The sequence below is a fragment of the Neofelis nebulosa genome, chromosome 2 (genome assembly GCF_028018385.1).
Source record: "Neofelis nebulosa isolate mNeoNeb1 chromosome 2, mNeoNeb1.pri, whole genome shotgun sequence".
Taxonomy (NCBI): Eukaryota; Metazoa; Chordata; class Mammalia; order Carnivora; family Felidae; genus Neofelis; species Neofelis nebulosa.
The window spans coordinates 26,248,733-26,267,820 of record NC_080783.1 but is presented as its reverse complement, the minus strand read 5'-3'; the positions used below and the strand labels follow the sequence as shown (position 1 = coordinate 26,267,820).

At 36.1% G+C, this 19,088-nt stretch overlaps 1 protein-coding gene across 1 annotated transcript in view; it reads left to right on the top strand.

Annotated features, from left to right (window-relative positions):
* CPS1 (carbamoyl-phosphate synthase 1) overlaps positions 1-19,088 on the top strand; it is a 128,847-nt gene that overhangs the window by 86,074 nt on the left and 23,685 nt on the right. The window contains exons 23-29 of the mRNA XM_058706225.1: positions 646-711; positions 1,166-1,229; positions 3,443-3,624; positions 10,166-10,360; positions 10,782-10,849; positions 12,513-12,588; positions 17,837-17,914. Coding sequence (XP_058562208.1) covers positions 646-711; positions 1,166-1,229; positions 3,443-3,624; positions 10,166-10,360; positions 10,782-10,849; positions 12,513-12,588; positions 17,837-17,914 — 729 coding nt within the window. The remainder of the gene's footprint in view (positions 1-645; positions 712-1,165; positions 1,230-3,442; positions 3,625-10,165; positions 10,361-10,781; positions 10,850-12,512; positions 12,589-17,836; positions 17,915-19,088) is intronic.

The window sequence follows — 19,088 nt, the reverse complement described above, 5'->3', positions numbered from 1 at the left end:
AATATTTTCTATTCAGCAATTATCTTTCCTCCTTCTCACCTGCCTTACACTAGCTTGCCCTGTTGGCCCTGAATTCTTGCTCACTAAGCTAAGCTCCTGGCCTTTGAGAACTGAATTGATTTACTTTTTCAAAATATGTTCAATGAGACCTTGTCCCCTTCCCCTCTTCCCCATGCTTTACGGTATTTATGTCATTCCATTGCTCAGTGCCATTGGTAACTTAAATTCTATGCATTCATTTGCAGACCCAAAACATTCTTACATATAGGTCATTTTGCTCTGATTTGAGCTGCTTTAGATAGTTGTCTGGGTAAGTCTTCCTGGTAACTAGTTGACTATATAACGATTGTGTTGTGTATGTGAGAAATACTACTGTAATGAATCACTGATGCTCTGGGTGTGTATTATCATTTATTGCTCAAGTGATAACTAGATTACATCATTGTTCCTCCACCCCACCTCATTTTCAGAATTAGAAAGTAATTGAATTGTACTTACCTTTTTATTGTTTTTATATTTGACAATAAGAGGCCTTAAAGGAATACGAATGCAGCGCGAATTGTTTTACTCTTGAAAAAATATAACAAAGGGACTAAAATCCCTATTTATTTATGTAATTATTTATTTATTTATATTTTCTTGCAGATTGATACACTGGCTGCAGAATACCCATCAGTAACAAACTACCTCTATGTTACCTACAATGGTCAGGTAGGAACTGCCAAATTGCTGTATGTAGAAAGCTCCAGATTTAGTAAATGGTCACCATGGGGAATATACATTTTCGTGGTTTTGGTTATCTAGTAATCTAGGTAACAAAAATGACATTATGTAGGTCAGATGTGATAATGTACTTCTATACTGACTTTTCAGAACTGCCTTAAAATGGTGAAATCAAACAAATACAACTAGAATAAGGATAATGGTTACATGAACATACAATTGTGATGTGTTCTCATGGCTATTTAATTAAAATATATTGAACTTATATTTTGTGAATAAGTAGAGTTTATACTTTATGCTTATGGATTCCCAGAGACTAATACAGTGCAGACATCAATAAGAGAAAGGATGAGAAAGATACATTCAGTGACAGGGCAAAGAGTTTAATTAGATTGAAGAATAACACATAATAATTTCTATGTCTTTTTTTTTTTCTCCTCAGGAGCATGATATCAATTTCGACGACCATGGAATGATGGTGTTAGGCTGTGGTCCATATCACATTGGTAAAGTGATAACTTATATTTACATAGGACTTTACAGTTTATGTTGTACTTTTCACACATGTTAATTCTATTATTCCAAGAACTATGTATAATAGATGATGTTATAATAAGTATTTTGCAATTTCAGAAACTGAGGTTCAGACAGGTAAAGCCCAAGTTTATTTAGCTATTAAGTGATAGAAGTCGTACTCAATTGCAGATCTCAACTATAATTCCTTCTTCCTTTTCATCATGTCACCCTTTTATGTTTTTATCCTCATAAACGAAATTGAGCCTCTCACTGGGGTTGGGGAATGAATTGCACTTTGACGTTTCCTCATCTGGCATAGTTTTACACAAAGATCTATATTTGCTCAAGAACTTTATACATCAACCAGAAATTACATTTGTAGATGAGATCTGTGAATATATGACGTCTGTTGATATCAAATGCCAAGAGCTTTTCTCATTGGTTCATAGGCAGAGCATTATAGAATTTAATTAAAACATTCCCAACTGGAAATTCTTACATCTCACCCAACACTTAAAATTAGACATTTAATAATGAGATAATAATAATAATTTACAGTTACAAGGTGTATATTTAAATAGACATGATATTTCTCAAGCGTATTTAACATTTAGTCTCTGCAGATTATTCGAGTATGGAAATGATAAAATGTATAATTTAAAATGTATGTAGTCTTGGGGCGCCTGGGTGGCACAGTCGGTTAAGCGTCCGACTTCAGCCAGGTCACGATCTCGCTGTCCGTGAGTTCGAGCCCCGCGTCAGGCTCTGGGCTGACGGCTCGGAGCCTGGAGCCTGTTTCCGATTCTGTGTCTCCCTCTCTCTCTGCCCTTCCCCCGTTCATGCTCTGTCTCTCTCTGTCCCAAAAATAAATAAAAAACGTTGAAAAAAAAATTAAAAAAAAAAAAAAATAAATAAATAAATAAATAAATAAATAAGTAAATAAATAAAATGTATGTAGTCTTATTCTGTTACTTTAAGCATAGTTTGCTTTAGTTTTGATAAGTAATTAAGTGCTTCTGGATATACTACTTTAGCAATTTTTGGCCAAATCTTGAAGTAGTTCAAAAGTGTTTATTACTTTACTACCTTAGTTTCCTATGGCTAAATGGCCTGAACACTTCCATCAGGATCTACCCTTCTCTTTTCTAGACCTTTCTTTCTTCCTATTCAAATTTTACCTTATTTATGTGACAATTCTGCATTACCTCAGGACCCAGGGCAGACTAGCTGAGCTGATAATCAAGTGTATACTTAATTGATAGTGAAAATTAGCATGCTACTATATTTGGATAAGTTACTGTTCTGACAAGAGTTTTTAGGAGACAAAATCCTAATGCAAAGGATTAATACAAATCCCAGAACTTTCAGTTCTATGCATCCCAGTAGAGGTGATATTTTGAGGTATTTAGGCCATTATTGTACTTTGAATTACTTTTTAGAAGGTCACTCACTCTGCATGGGGTGGCCTTGCCAAGCTTAAAAGGATATGCTTGGAAAGGACAGGATTTTCCAATCAATCAAGATATGTCAGAGCTACAAGGCACTTCAGGGATCATTTGGTTTAGCCCTCAGATAGCAGAGCAAGTGGAATAACTGAAACAAGAACTCAAGTATTCCAATCACTAGCTTAAATATTTTTGTGTACTGAGGTCAGTTTGTTCACTTTGAGTTTATTTTTTAAGTTCCTTTTTTTTTCTTTTGAGAGAGAGAGAGTGAGCACATAAGCGGGGCGGGCGGTGGGGGGGGAGGTGGGTAGGTGGAGAGGGAGAGAGAGAATCCCAAGCAGGCTCTGGATCAGAAACCCACGGACCATGAGATCATGATCTGAGCTCAAACCCAGGGTTGGATGCTCAACCAACTGAGTCACCCAGGTGCCTCAAAAGGGTTTTTGTTTTTTTATCATTAGAATTATCTCCCACTAACTTTGACGTTCTGAATGTTTCAAATACAGAGATTACCTAATGGAGAACTTAGCATATAAAACAAGCCAACATGTCATTGTTGTTTAATTAGTCCCTGTTTTTCCTACTATTAATGTAGTGTGCATAATGGATCTGAAATTTACATTTTGAAATTTTAAAAAATTGCATCGAAAGGGCATTCACTTCCTAGACTTGGACTGACTGGCAATATGTTTCTCTGCTCTTTGTGTTGTAACTTCATGTTTCTCTTACCCCTTTTCCCAATCTCACCGTCTCTGCAGGCAGCAGTGTGGAATTTGATTGGTGTGCTGTCTCCAGCATCCGCACACTGCGTCAACTTGGCAAGAAGACAGTAGTGGTGAATTGCAACCCTGAGACCGTGAGCACAGACTTTGATGAGTGTGACAAACTGTACTTTGAAGAGTTATCTTTGGAGAGAATCCTAGATATCTACCATCAGGAGGTAAAAAGAGGGGGAAAAAAAAGAAAGAAAGAAAGACAGAGAGAGAAAGGAAAAAAAAAAGAAAGAAAAATATATGCAGTGCATACTTTATAGATGTATATATACATATATACATATGTATATACGTATACATATATATATATATATATATATATATATATATATATATATATGTAGATTTAAGTTATAATTCCCCTTAGGAGAAAGAGCTGCCTGTGTCTTCCACTGACTAATTTTGTAGCGAAACTCTAAAAAAATTATCCCAGCCTTAGAGTCTTGAGGCCCTGGCGCAGAGTGATTATTTTTTTCTTTCTAAGCATTCCAACTAGATTGAAAACTCTTTTGGTAACATGTGTGAAACACATATTAACTACTACAAAACAACCCTCCAAAATATTTTGCAGAATGATTTCACTGGTCATCTAGACACACAATAAGCAGCCTCCCTCTAGTTCATGTGTTGTTGTGGTTCAGTAATGAGTGGTCCCCAGAGGAGAAAAGTCAGCTGTTCACAAAGGACCGGTTAATTCTTTGTGCCATGAGATGAAGCCATCAGTCTTCGGTTTAAGATCCATGAGTTCATTCTGAATGATTTCGGTACTTTTATAGCTTTCTCTGATAGTTGCTCTTCCTCTCTCCCTCTGATATTACTGAGAATATCTTCACTGTGAATTTCTATGATCGCAGGTTACTATAAGTCTCTAGAAAAAGTTAATTAAATTATTTTACAGTTAAGAAATAACTATTGGAAGATTTGAGTGATGTCCAGTGATTGTTCCTTTTGATGTTATTACAGTTAAATTCCCTGCTATCTAGAAGCATTCCCGTGTATATTCATACGGTTACTGAGAAAAAAAAATACTGAGGGCCATAGTACTTAAATTCAAGTTTTGACTTGACAATTCATTGACTTGTGGAAATTTCTTCAATTCTGTGTTTCATCTTTTTGTGGTGTTGTTAATGAACCACATGAGTGTTAAGTATGTGCTACATGCAGGTTCTGTGAAGATAACAAGATTTGTGGTTGGAGTCACATTGTAAAGTATAGAGTTCAGTGCCAGAACATATGACGGTTTTATTACATTAAACAAAAATAGACAAACTAAGGATAGATATATCACCATAGTTGTCTATTTGGAGCTAAGTATACTAATCTTTTCATATGATGAAATTGAACCATTAGGTAGAGTATGCACAATTTCGTTTTTCTCTCTGACATGTTTTTTTTTTTTTCTAACAATTTCTTAAGATTCATTTCAGGTGGGGATCAAAACAAGTACATTCTACAAATATATCTTGAGTATCTTTTAGTGTACTAGGTTGAGTACTTGAATACTAGGTTCAGAAGGGCAGAGAGCTATAAAACCAAATCCCTACCTTCAAGACATTAGAATAAAACTAGGACCCATAACATAAATATGTGAAAAATTACATAATTGTTTGAAAATATTAACAAGGATTATAGGAATCACAGCAGGCATTTTACACATAATTAATTATTTCACCATGAAATGTTTTAAGGAAAGATTAAAAAATTCTACAACTGCCTTTGGATACAGTTATACATGGATATTAATGAGATCCTTTTATAATAACTGAATTCAGTATGATGGTAAAAGATAAATTAGCCATTCTTTGAAGCTAATTGGCATTTATAGTGGTACTCTATATTTTTAAATTTTGTATTGGAGAATATAAGAACAACATTCCATTGATGTATTTGTTAGAGTGTCCCACAGGAAATGTTTTATTATTGTATACACATATCATACATACATATACATATATGTCTCCTTCGATGAGGTTGTCGTGTATATCCTCACAATCTCTAGGAGACAGACTGCTGTAATCCAAACTTGGATGCCCCTAGTGATGCTGAAGGTACTGAGACATTCAGTAGTAAATCTGCAGAAAATTGGAAGCACATCTAAACTTATTCAAAGCACACATTTGAGTCACTTTAGAAGGACGATAGGCTTTCCAAGGATACATAGTTGTATAGGATAATAGAAAGTATGATGGGTCTCCTGGTTCAGGTCTCTTGGTCTAGTTCAGGACCAAGACTATTTCCATGGCAACAAGGAAGCACTTCTAAAGAAAACATAAAGGGGAGTCAGAAAAGTGACATGCCCTGTGAGTAAAGCAGGCTGGTTCAGTCTATAGGGCAGGCACTCTTGATCTCAGGGTCATGAGTTCAAACCCCATGTTGTGTATGGAGCCTACTTAAAAAAACAAAAACAAAAACAAACACAAAAAGGAAAGAAGTCTTGATGAGAGGTGGAGTGAGAGGAGATTTTAGATGTGCTAAAATCTCCTTCCTACTTGTTCTTATTTTTTTAATAGAAAATGTTACAGTGATGTATTCTTTTGGCTGCATACATTTTTTATACTTTATAAAAAGCAGCCCTTTAAACTTAAGTCGTTTATTCCTTGTGATTGTGTCCATGGGTTCTGTTCCCTGAGAAGGAATCTGCATTTTGATTTTTTTTTAAATTTCGGTGTTGAGTGTGGGGAAGGGTCCAGAAAGTGAGAAGTTGGAGTCTGCTATCTACAAGGGTTGGATTTGATAGATGGTATTTTGCCTAGTTCACAGTTTTGGTTAGGACATTCCTTATAAGGGAAAGGATGTTCTCAAGTTTTTTTGAGGTATATGAGTTGAAAATTATTACATTGTTTATAGAAGTTGCAACACTGTGCTTCTCTTTTATTAGATCTATTATTAAATCTTTTTCTCAGGGATGAACTATGTAATAATCTTCACAGGCTACAGCAATGAATAAGAATCACATAGATCCTGTCTAAACTTCACATTCCCTTTTTTCCTTTGAAAACTCATTGTTTGAAAAGTTATATAAATGAACATTAATTTTATTCTACATCCCAGCCCCATGTAAGACCCATTTCTCATTTTTCTATTTGTTCATTAAAAACCAGATTGAGTCTAAAATTTCCAGGCAATATTCCTGACACCTTACGATATTGCTATCTAGTTTTGAGTCCTGCTTAAGTAATTTTTCTTGCTTTTACAATGAATAACTTATTTGATCATACCCCATAAAAATGTACTCTGATTAATGAGAAAATTGTTCTGTTTTTAACACCTAATACTATATGAATATATATACAATGGTACCTCTGTAACACAACTTGAGTTAAATGAATGAATGACAGACATTAATTAATTATAGACAAAATCCATTAGGCAATGAATGACTCTAAATAGAACTGTGTTTCATTCCTAGCATTTGATTTAACTGTTATTAAATATAATCTTAAGGGTCTGCCTAAAGTGTTGAAAGTTTTTTACTAAAATGTGAATTCCAAAATAAGAAAGCATGATCAATCTCATAGACAGATGTGCAAAGAGTAGAGATTTATAAATTACAGATAATACATGAAATTACAAAAATCAGGACCATCTTTTAATGAGTTAAAAGATGAATGAATGGAATGAATTAACATGAATGCTATTTCTGTTAGATAAATTTTCTCTCCTGCATTCTGTCTATAATAAAGCATTTAATTGGCCCATAAAAATAAGGACCAACAAAAGTACTAAAAATATATTTGTGGGGTTGCTGCAGCTTGAATATTGTTTCAGAAATATTCTTGTGTGGGGTTGCCCTAGCTTAGTGATAATCAAGTTTAAATAAAACAGAAAACTAAACTGAGTAAAAAGATACAAACAAATCTAGGTAGGATCAATGGAACTTTGGGACCCTACTAGAATTATTTTTGGGCTGGAGTATTTAGAAATCTGTGAAATATCTGAACTTTAAAATATTTTATTTCAGTGAGTTATTTAAAACTAATTTGGCTTAAACAGTTATGATAATAATGCTAATTTGCCCATGTGGGATACCAAGTTCTTCTCCCTGAGCCCCTGCTAGTTCTGTGCTTAGAGTTGGGGCCAATTTAAGATGGAATTCTTCCACAGAACTGTCTTTTATTAACTTCATCCTACAAACATGTTCTCTTATACTGAATTCCTTTTGTTGTGTGGGCAAAATGTGCACTTAACCATCAGCTGCTACTCTAACACATTCTGTGGATATATTTGCCTTTCCAGTGATGATCTTTATGCAGACAAAGTTTTTCTACCACTTTCAAAAAGAATGTTTTAGAAATAGCTCTCCTTGTATCCTCTAACTAACCATCTTTGAAACTAGGTAGAAAAATAGAGCTAGCTTAAGATTCGAAGATTTGGTTTATTAGTTAGGCATACTTACTTTAAAGTACGTAAAGAATTGAGTTCTAGTGCTGGCTTTGTATTTGGTAGATGTAAAATATGGGCAAGTCATTTAACCTTTGCTGAGCCTTAGTTTCTTGAGCTATAAAATGGGGAGAGCAGTATCTACCTCAGAGGGATAGAGTGGAGGTCGAAACAGATGGTCGAGGGCATATAGTAATATCCTTAATGAATAGTAGCAGTTTATTTTATTACTGTTTTGAATGTTCCTAATTTATTAAAAAATAAAAATCAATTTCATAGAACATTTTGAAAAATATTGGTTTATTTATTAATTAAAGACTTTCACTCTAACTTTGAGCTCCCATTTAGTGCAATGGACTCCAATTTTTGCTTATAGGTTGGTACTTCTTTTTTTTTTTAATTTTAGAAATTATTTTGAAGTCTTTCAAGTAAAAAACTTTTTGTATGCATTTAATCAAGGAATTAGTTTTTAAGCCTCTAAAATATTAACTCTGCTAATAAACTAAGAATAATAAGCAAATAAAAATATTATTATAGTACAAAGAATAAATCTTCCTAAAGGTTCTGCAAAGATGTATATTGAACATAAAAATGATAAAAGAAGCTTAAGTGTACTTATAAATATGCAGAACTGTGGATTATTGTTTTCCATACTGTTTACAATGCATTTAAGCACTCAATTGCAGGGTATTTGCTTAGGCAGTAATATAATTTCTCTCATCAAAGAGAAATTAGCTTTATCCCTTTTAAGAGTATTTCAGACTGATTTCAAATAATGATAAAATACATTTGGTGCACATCTATTATTTCAGCAGTTCTAATATTCATTAGGTTATTAAAACAAATACAAATTATGTCTAGATAAATGGCCATTCAGATATAATAATATTTTCTAATATTAATAACAATGTAGTATTTATGCACTTATAATGTGTGAGGCCTTTAATGTTTATTATCTTATTTAACTTTTCTAGTGACCTTGTGAAGCTAACAGCTATTATTATTCTAATTTTACAGACATGAAGCCTGGACAGAGTTTCACAGAGGGAACTAAGATGGGAAGGGACTTTGAACTTTAAAAAAAAAATCTTGATGTTTTGACTGCTCATAAGAGATTAAGGTTAAAGATTCAGAGACTGCTTGTCAGGCAAATAGTAAGGAAACAGGAACTCAAATCAGTTTATTGGGTACTGTAGACAGGTGCCAAGGTGACAGTAAAAGAGAGAGGGTGTACAAATGGGAGGTAAGATTTAGACTGGACTTTAGTGGAGAGATTATGTAGAGTTTAGATAAGGGAGAAGACAAAAGGAGAAAAGAAGCAAAGGCAGTGAAGGGTAAGTGGGGCAGAATGCTTGTGAGAAGGAGTGCACATAGTTGGGACATTGAGTAGGAGGTCTTCTTGGAGGGGAGGAAAATGATAACAGATAAAGCTGGAGAGTCTTATTTTTTAATGTTTTATATTTTATTTTATTTTATTTTATTTTATTTTATTTTATTTTATTTTATTTTATCTTATTATTGTCAAGTTAACTAACATACAGCGTAGTCTTGGCTTCAGGAGTAGAATCCCATGATTTCATCACTTACATACAACACCCAGTGCTCATGTCAACAAATGCCCTCCTCAATGCCCATCACCCATTTTCCCCACCCTCCTGCCCCCCAGCCCCATCAACCCTCAGTTTGTTCTCTGTATTTAAGAGTCTCTTATGGTTTGTCTCCCTCTCTGTATCTTATTTTTCCCTCCCTTCCCCTGTGGTCAAGCTAGAGAGTCTTAATTGTCCCGTTGATGGGAATGAGTTTACACTTTGTTCTTTAGGCAAAGGGAAACTTTGGAGAAAGCAAGTATAGGAGACTTGGTGAAGCAGTTTTGTAGGATAATTAATCTGAATGTGAAAGGCTGGGGTGGAGGGGAACAGGAGAAGTGAGTGTGAAAAGGAGAGATCTGTGTCTATTTAGGAAATTACAACAGTAGTCCAAGGAACACTTGATTACAGTGTAAAGTACATGGTGAAAATATTAATTGGATAGATTTCCTTTCTCTAATTGTCATGCATGTAAATGTCACACATTCATGTGTAGTTGTGTGGAAGTCTGATATGGTAATCATGTGTAATTGTATGGAACTCTTCCATAGATTTAAGCATGTAAGTGCTTGGAAAGTAAGAACCAAGTTTGTTTATCTCTGTAGCATAACTTAATATTATCCACTGATGGGAGAAATGCAAGTATCAAAGCATGGTAAGCATTTTCACTAAGGAAATGAAGGCAGTTGTTCAGTTACCGTGAAGTTGCCCCAGTGGCTGATATTGTGGGTGTCTTTTACAGGCATGCGGTGGCTGCATCATATCAGTTGGGGGTCAGATTCCAAACAACCTGGCAGTCCCTCTATACAAGAATGGTGTCAAGATCATGGGCACGAGCCCTCTGCAGATTGACAGGGCCGAGGATCGCTCTATCTTCTCAGCTGTCTTGGATGAGCTGAAGGTGGCTCAGGCACCCTGGAAAGCTGTGAACACTTTGGTAGGGAGAGAAACACATGTCTGTTTTAATGTTCGCTTTTGAAGAGTCGTAGCATGAATGTTAACTACTGCAGACATTAACTCCAGGGCAGAGAGAAGACACTGGGCTTAGTGACTTTACTTTAAAGCTGGTATATTTCCATGATTGCGGTTAAATGTTGGTTACAAATTGGTAGGAGTATTCTCATTAAGATTCAGACAATGAAAAACATTCAAACTATTTTTGAACTGGATTTGATATATAGAATTAGAAACTAGGAATTTTATATATTTCGAATGCCCAATTTACATTTTAATGGTGTCTTTTGAGAGAAAGAATAAAAAGAGTTGTGTTACCACTTGTTCTAAAGATATCTTTCTGCAGAGCTATTGAATCTTTTAAACTATTTGTGCATTTTGTTGTTGTCGTTTCTATCAATCAGAACGAGGCACTGGAATTTGCGAAGTCTGTGGGCTACCCCTGCTTGTTGAGACCTTCCTATGTTTTGAGGTAATATATCTTTCCCCCAAAGTAATGATTTAAAAATCAGGAGATACAGAACTGCATGCTGTATGCTAATTGGACTTGACTTTGATATGTGCAATCTGCAAATCCATCCACAATCCCCAAGCCAACATGGCTGGATGGAGGACCTATGCACAGACCTTCAGTTTACTGCGTTTGTCTCGGAGTGACAGTGAGAGTCTATATCCTCCGTCTTAGAAGCCTGGCTTACGGCATCTCCTTGCCACATTGAGGGAGGATAGTTTCAATTAACGAAGAGAACAATTAAAAAAAAAAACCCTAAAACTAAAAAGGAAAACCAGCCAGAACAAACCCGGGATATCTGTCTCCAATATCTGTTTCCCAGTACACAGAAATGGCAGCTTGTCTCAGACTGTCGTCAGCACCTCCTGATGGTGCCTCTGGTCTGAACTTTTGAGTTTTTGAGAGCACATTTTTAAGAGATAAATTGTAATGGTGAGGGACATGGAAAGTGAGGATCTTTTATATTAAACTTTGAAACGAAGTTCTATCATCAAAGGAGAAGTTTTGAATTATCACTTCATCTCTTCAGATGTTACCACATGTAAGCACCTACTTCACTGAACAGGGGATAATAAGAGAAACATAATTTGCTGTGCACCATTTGAAAGTGTAAATGGAATTTGAGATGGGGTCCTTTAAAACAATGAAAAATTTAAAATGAGGTGGAAAACTGTCCTTTTTATTTAAATGACATTTTGTGTAAATCACAGTCAAATAATACTTCTTCATTGAGGTATTAATGCAAATTAATTTAAACAACACACAGACATTTAAGGGAGGGTTGCAGAAAGCAGCTTTGACTACTGTGCTGCCTTTCTGATCTCTGCAATCTGTCTCTTTGTTCCAGTTTCCTACACTGTGAATTAGCAATGTTATTGCCTTAGCCTTCCTGTCTTAGACATTGAAAGCTCTTTATGCAAAATTTTGTAATAGAGTAGAAAAGGTAAAGAAAATGCTACTTTTTAAAAAGAAGTGGAAAGTAGTGTGTTTCTTCCTTATTCTTTCCCTTCTCTTACTCCTCCTTCTTTCCTGCCTTCCCATCTCACTTTGAAAATATCAAAATTCAGTGTAAATTAATGTCAGCGTTCTTTCTCAAGCAGTTAGTGAGAAGGACACAGTTGAATACCTTTCAGTCAGTTCCTGTACATTATATTTGCAAATGTTACTAAAAATTTTATTCTTTTGTAACCTGGTTGGTAGTAGAATGACCTGCTTTGACAGCAGACCTGTGGGTAAGATCAGCCATTGGCAATGACCTCTGAAGAAACGGGGAAAGAATAGCTAGATCCTGGGATGAATGTTGTCAAGATTTAAGAATCTCCTGGAACCAGCAGAGTGAAAACACGGAATCAGAAAGGACAAACTTTGAGTTACTGCCATCTCTAGAGATATGTGGTTCTCTTTGGACATTATCACAGTTCTCACCCTCAACTTGGGTGACTCTTTTGTTGATTGTTCTGATGATTAAATGGAGTAAAGTCTTAATTTAGAAAAAAAGCAAGTTCTTACTCAGTCCAGACTGGAACTAGAGGTTGCCTGGAACTGTTCTGAGAAGCAATCAAGACCAGAATGCTTTATTTCCAAAGTGATGAAAGAAACTGACTTGTCCTCCTCTCATTTCCAGTGGGTCAGCCATGAACGTGGTATTCTCTGAGGATGAGATGAAAAAATTCCTAGAGGAGGCCACTAGAGTCTCACAGGTAGTGTCTGATTTCTTCCTGGTGACTTTTACTTCTGATAGTTGCTATCTTATTTCATAGGTTTTTCTTTTCACACTATGTTAGAGTGGTTTTCCCTTTTATTTGCTACCCACTAGTCTCCTATATATGGAAATAAGAAAACTCAAATGCATTTAACTGTATTTAGATCCTTAGAGTTAGTGGAAGAAGACCAGTGCATGTTTCGTCGCAACATTTATATGGTTTTAGACTCCAGGAGTGAGCCTGGATAAACATTCTTGACTGTTCATAAGTTAGATGCTAGTCAAGTTATCCCTGGGGTTCCCAGCCTCAAGGACTGCCCGATCAAGCTCATTATCTATCAGTGAAGGCTTTCCTGATTTTTAATTCTCACACTTGGAGAAATTTTGCCTTAGTCAACCCTGCAATTTTATTATTTTTTTTAATTTTTAAAATGTTTATTTATTTTGAGAGAGTGAGTAGCGAGGGCAGAGAGAGAGGGAGAGAGACAATTCCAAGCAGGATTCCAGCATGGAGCCTATCACGGGGCTCTATCCCACAAACTGTGAGATCATGACCTGAGCTGATATCAAGAGTCAGACCCTCAACCGACTGAGATACCCAGGTGCCCCAACCCTGCATTTTTAATAGTAAAACCCTTTGCTCACTTATTGATTTTTTTTTCATTTTGGTACCTTCCACTTGCCAGTTAATAAAAATATTTATAATTTTGTAGTGATTTAACTACTTTCCTCCACTGCCCTCAGCTTTTATTTTATCCCTTGGTATTACCTCGGTGTGATCCATTTAAGATTTACCCAGTAGGGTTATTGATCTGCAGACCTTGTACTGTGAAGGATGAAAGTAATATTTGCCTTTTAAAAGCTTTCAAAAGCTTGTTGGGTTTTAAGAAAGAGAGAGAGAGAGAGCACAACTCATAGAGAAGAGTTTGATGTTTGGCAAGTAGAATTTGGAGGGAGCTGAAGAGTAAAGTCTGAAGCATTTCAAAGAGGAATAAAATAACATGGTCTGTGCCTCCTCATGAAGCCAGACCTCATTTCTGTGTGGTCGTTGCCCCCCCAAGGACATTGGAGCAGTAAAGAAAATAGCTAAGGATAAAGGGTGAGAAAGACAAAGAGTGTAAAAGAAGAAAACCAAATAGATTTTGATTCGGTTTGAAAGTCGATGGCTGAGGAGGGAATCTCTCCAGTGGGCCAGTTTTCATTAATGTGCCTGGGAGCAAGACACAGTCTTCTTCTCTATTTCACTTCCTGCAAGGGTCCAGGCAAACTCCCCTTCTGAGAAACCAGTTACACCCAGCTGGTCTCATGTGAATGATAAGACAGGTGTCCTCTCTTTTCTGCCTGGAACACTGGATCTTGCAGGACCTCTATTCATAGAATATTTTAAATATATATATTTTACTGCTAGCATATGGATGGAACCCACACTGGGCCAAAGTTTTATAATGGAGATGTCCTGACTGAGTACATTCTGGTTCAAGGATTCCCATCAAACTCCAGCAGAATCTGGAATACTCAGTTCAGTGACTCTGGAGTAAAGATAGATCCTATCAATCATTCATCTATTTATGTATTCATTCATGTTTACCACCTGCTATATAATGGCATTGTTCTCAGTATCAGAGGCTACATTCATACAAAGAGAGATACGGTCTGCTCTCACAGAGGACTCTCTTTACTAGGGACATGAAGCTTCAAATAATTAGAATTAAATATAATAAGTATTGATATAATAAAATACAAGATACTGAGAAAGAGTGTAAATGAGATACATCCCTAAACAAGGGCTTTTTAAATTAATTTAAAATGGTTTTTAGAATTAACTGGATGAAAGGTTTATATTGTGGGTGTAAATAGAAGAAAGTAGAGTAAAGGTTCAAAACTGAGAAAGAGCATGGGGTTTCTAGAAACTGTTAAAGGATTCAGTATATGGCTAGGACACCAAACATGGTAGAGGAGAAGATAGATTCGGTAGGGAGCAGACAAAGAGAACCTTGTCAGTTATACTGAGTTTGGATTTTAGTCATAATTTCTGATTTTAGTCATACTAGAGTATGGAGAGTGAATTCTGGGGCAAGACTGAATTCACGGAAGGTTAGGGGCTGTTGCTATAGTTCAGATTAGAGATGACAGTGCCTTGGATCAGAGTAATAATAGTAAAGATAAAGGGACATACATACATTCTAGAAATATTGAGATGGTCATTGGAGGCAATTAGTGAATAGAAGGAAGTAGACGGTGAAAGAGTATCTGATAAAGGATGATTCCTGAGCTTCTGCCTTGGACAACTGGATGGATGGTGGTACCATTTATTAAAATAAGAGAACATGGGAGAAGGAGAAATTTTAGAGAAGGAGATTATATATTTATTTTTTTGACCTTTTGTATAAGGTGCCTATGAGAAATCTAAGTAGAGATGCTTCAAAAGCAGTGGGTTATACAGTTTTCAAATCTAGAATCAACGTCATGGCTAGTGATAGAAATGTACATATAGTTTTGGAAATAAATATATCATTTTAGTCAGAGTCTCAAGAATGGAAGCAATCACCAAGGAGACAGTATAGAGGAAGAAGAATAGCTAAAGCAGAGACAAGAGGGATACCTGCATTTAAGGACTGACCAGAGAAAAAAGAACACGAAGGAGCCTGACAGAGAAACAGGAAAAGGTAGTTTATGGAAATAAATGGAAGAAACTATTTTAAGAAGGCCAACAATGTATAGTGCTGCAGAAAAATAGAAATTGATTAAATTGTCTTTCCTGGGGTGCCTGGGTGGCTCAGTCAGTTAAGCATCTGACTCTTGTTTTTTTGGCTCAGGTCATGATCTCATGGTTCATGAGTTTGAGCCCCAAGTCAGACTACACTGACAGTGAGGAGCCTGCTTGGGGTTGTCTATCTCCCTCTCTCCCTGCCCCTCCCCCACTCATGCTGTCTCTGTCTCTCTCAAATAAATAAACTTAAAAAAAAAAGAAATTTTCTTCCTCAACATGGTGAGGACTATTTCATAGATTTGTTCAAATGTCCAGGATGGTGGATGCTATTATACCCCCACTCAGATCCCTTTACCTGTGGAAGCACCTATCCCTAACAGTAGTGATAGCTGATAACACTTACCAGCTACACTTCTCTGAGTAACTATCCTCAGTCAGATGAGAGCTTCATCAACAAGGAGGCAAGATCCCTCACATCACCACCACCCTGAAAACACTAAACAATGAGTGACCTTTGCCTCAAGATGGGACTTACTCTGTGTTGCAGTTTGTGTTCCAGAGCTCCCTAGGGGGTAAAGCCAAATTCAGTCTCCACTGAGACCATAAATTTACTAGCTTCTTCTTGCTGCCCCATCCAGCTTCCCTTTCTCTCTCTCTTTCTTTCTCTTCCTTTCTCTCTTTCTTTCTCACTTTCCCTTTCTTTCCTTCTTTCTTTTTCTTTCTTTCTTTCTTTCTTTCTTTCTTTCTTTCTTTCTTTCTTTCTTTCTTTCCAAATGTTTATTTATTTTGAGAGAGAGAGAGAGAGAGAGAGAGAAGGATGGGCAGAGAGAGAGGGAGAGAAAGAATCCTAAGCAAGGTCCATGCTATCAAAACAGAGCCTGAGGCAGGGCTCAATCTCACGAACTGCAAGATCATGACCTGAGCCAAAATCAAGAACTGGATGCTTAATCGACTGAGCCACCTAGGTACCCCCCCCCCACCAATCCTGCTTTTCTAACTCCCTACATAAATCACCTGAACAAGGATCCCTGTCTCAGGATTGGCTAGAGAAGCTGAGATAGCTGGTAAACTTTTCTTTCTTTCGATTATGCTATTATAGTCATAATACAGAAGAAATCCCATATAGTTCTTAACACAGCTCCAGCAAGCCTGCTGAGGGAAACTTTGGGTATTTAAAGAAGAAGGAACAGAGATGGAAAGAAATCTTTTTTGTTTTCTTGGCTAATAAACAGCTACATATCTAGTCAGCTTTTGAAGAAAATGAAGTATGGAAATTGGCCTCTTTAATAGAAGAGAGAATTTTATTTATGGCATAAAACATTGGTGGTTTCCAATTTTCCACAAAATTCCTTTTCATTTCAAGTGTTCTACTAAAGGAGATAAAGTATATGAAATGTAATACATATGCATGAGATGAACTCTATGATAGTGGCCCAAAGGAGCTTGTGTTCAGAGGAAAAGAAGATGTTTGGAGAAGGCTGAGGGGAGGAGGTAGCATCTGAGTCAGGCCTTGAAGGAAGAGTTGAGGTTTGAAAGATGAAGCTGAGGAGAGAAGGTGGGGTGCACATGGAGAAGAGAGGCATGGAGACGGGTAACAGCAGGGTCTGGTAAGCAAACAAGTGGTGCAACTTGTGGGCGCTTGGGGCAAAGAGGAGAGGAGATACCTGAACCCTGGAGCTCCTCAGTCAACCTCTTCATTTCATCTGGAGAAAGCAAGCAGTTGTCCAGGTGTGGAGGGCATCACTGCACTGTCATGAAAGAGCTGGGAATGGGGCATGAGAAGGGTCTAAAACAGTGGAGAAAGGAAGGACCTTTTAAGATTAATAAAGTGAAATGTTGCAAATCCCGCATGTTAGAAATGGTTTAGAGCATGTCCGTTCCAAGTAACAGAGGCCACCTTTGACCTAACAAAACCTCAACAAAATAATGAGATTCTCCTAAGTTCTCTTGCAGTCTCCTGGAGAGAACTGGTGTAGGACCTTACAGTGCTTGGAAAAGATGAGTGTAGAAGAGAGAAAGAACTTGAACCAATATATATATATACTATATATATATTATATATATATGCATATATATAATATATATATATGTATAATATATAATATATAATATAAATATAGTATATATTATATATAATATAAATATAATATAAATGTATATAAATAATATATATATATAATTATAAATAAAATAGAGAGATATTCATAACTCTGGGAACAGAGATGGGACCCCCAGTGGACCCTCTCCTCAGCCCCCTCTTTTCTCTCACTCACTTAAAAGTCTATATTTGAAATTTCAGCCCTCATGTTCAATTCACTGAGTACTCAAAACTGAAGAAAGACCGTCTGCCTCACTGAAAGCAGAGAATGACCTTGTTCTTAGTGAACAAACTGGCTAAAGAGTTTGTGTAATGTGTTTGGCATTAAGATTTTTGCAAGTATTACCCTGGGATTTGCTTAAGGTATACAATTTTTACCTGACACTGTACACATACTGTCAGCTAAAGATTCTGCCCTTCTGTTTTCCTTGATGACAGGAACACCCAGTGGTGCTGACAAAGTTTATCGAGGGGGCCCGGGAAGTAGAAATGGACGCTGTTGGCAAAGATGGAAGAGTAAGTGTTTTATCCCTATATCCTAGACCCGTGCCTTCTCATCAGGTTTTGTTTTGTTTTCTTTTCTTTTTTTCCTTAGCGGTTTTGAAACAACACAGATTAGAGGTCATTGTTTCTACAAAACATGTCTCTAATAATAGTGGACAAGCTGCTCAGTCCAAAAAAAAATTTCAGTTTCACTGACAATTTAGTTGATGTGTCATGGGAGTCATATATCCTGTGTTTTATGCTATTAGAATTCCTCTTTGATGATATTCAAAATTAATTATCATCCTGTATTCATCATTCTTTTTGATAGATTTTTCTCTCATTTTTTTTTGTCTGTGGGTTTCCTTTTATGTTTCAATGAGTATTATAAAAACATCCAATACTTTGCTTTCTGAAGTTCCTGATTGAATCCCTAGTTTTTCTCCTCTCTTGATTTCCCAGCCTCCACTCTTGTATTGCATTAATAAAGACAAAACTCAACAGAGTGGGGTGGATAAGGATAATAACATAAAATTTGTTTACCAAATCACATCTTGTATTGCTAACACAATGAATGCCTCCAACTTCAGGGAAAAATGAAGATGTGAGAAATGCTTTCCTTTAGTTTGCCTGGTGCACTAATAAGGCGCTTATGATTTATCTTGAAATATAGGAAGTTATGTTTTAGGGACTCCATGTCATTTTATTTGCTTTAATGAAAACTAAAAAAAGTTGTTCTTCATTTTCTACTTTGTAAATACTTGAAAACACTACTGAAAATGTTAAATCTTCTTTTTGGCTTTTTTGTCTTCCAGATTAACAGTTCAAAGTAGGGTTATTTGCATGTTGCATGAACATACATATATAAAACATATGCTGTGATATATATACATACACACACACACACACATATATACATATATATGCAGTAATGATGACTTCATACCACAGAATCATACAATCCTGAGTTTAAGCACCCTTGAAATCATTTATTTTAACCCCACACCCCCAAGGATGAGAATTCTCTTCACAGCATCACCAGAAAGTGCTCACCTGTTTTCTGTTTAATAACTTTGGTTACACAGAACACAGAAATTTGTCAGGTTAAAAGATATCTCATATATATATATATATATATAGACATCTCATTTATTTCTTCTTTTGAAGTAAAGTCTGCTTCCCTAGAATTTTTTTGTTTCTGACCTCT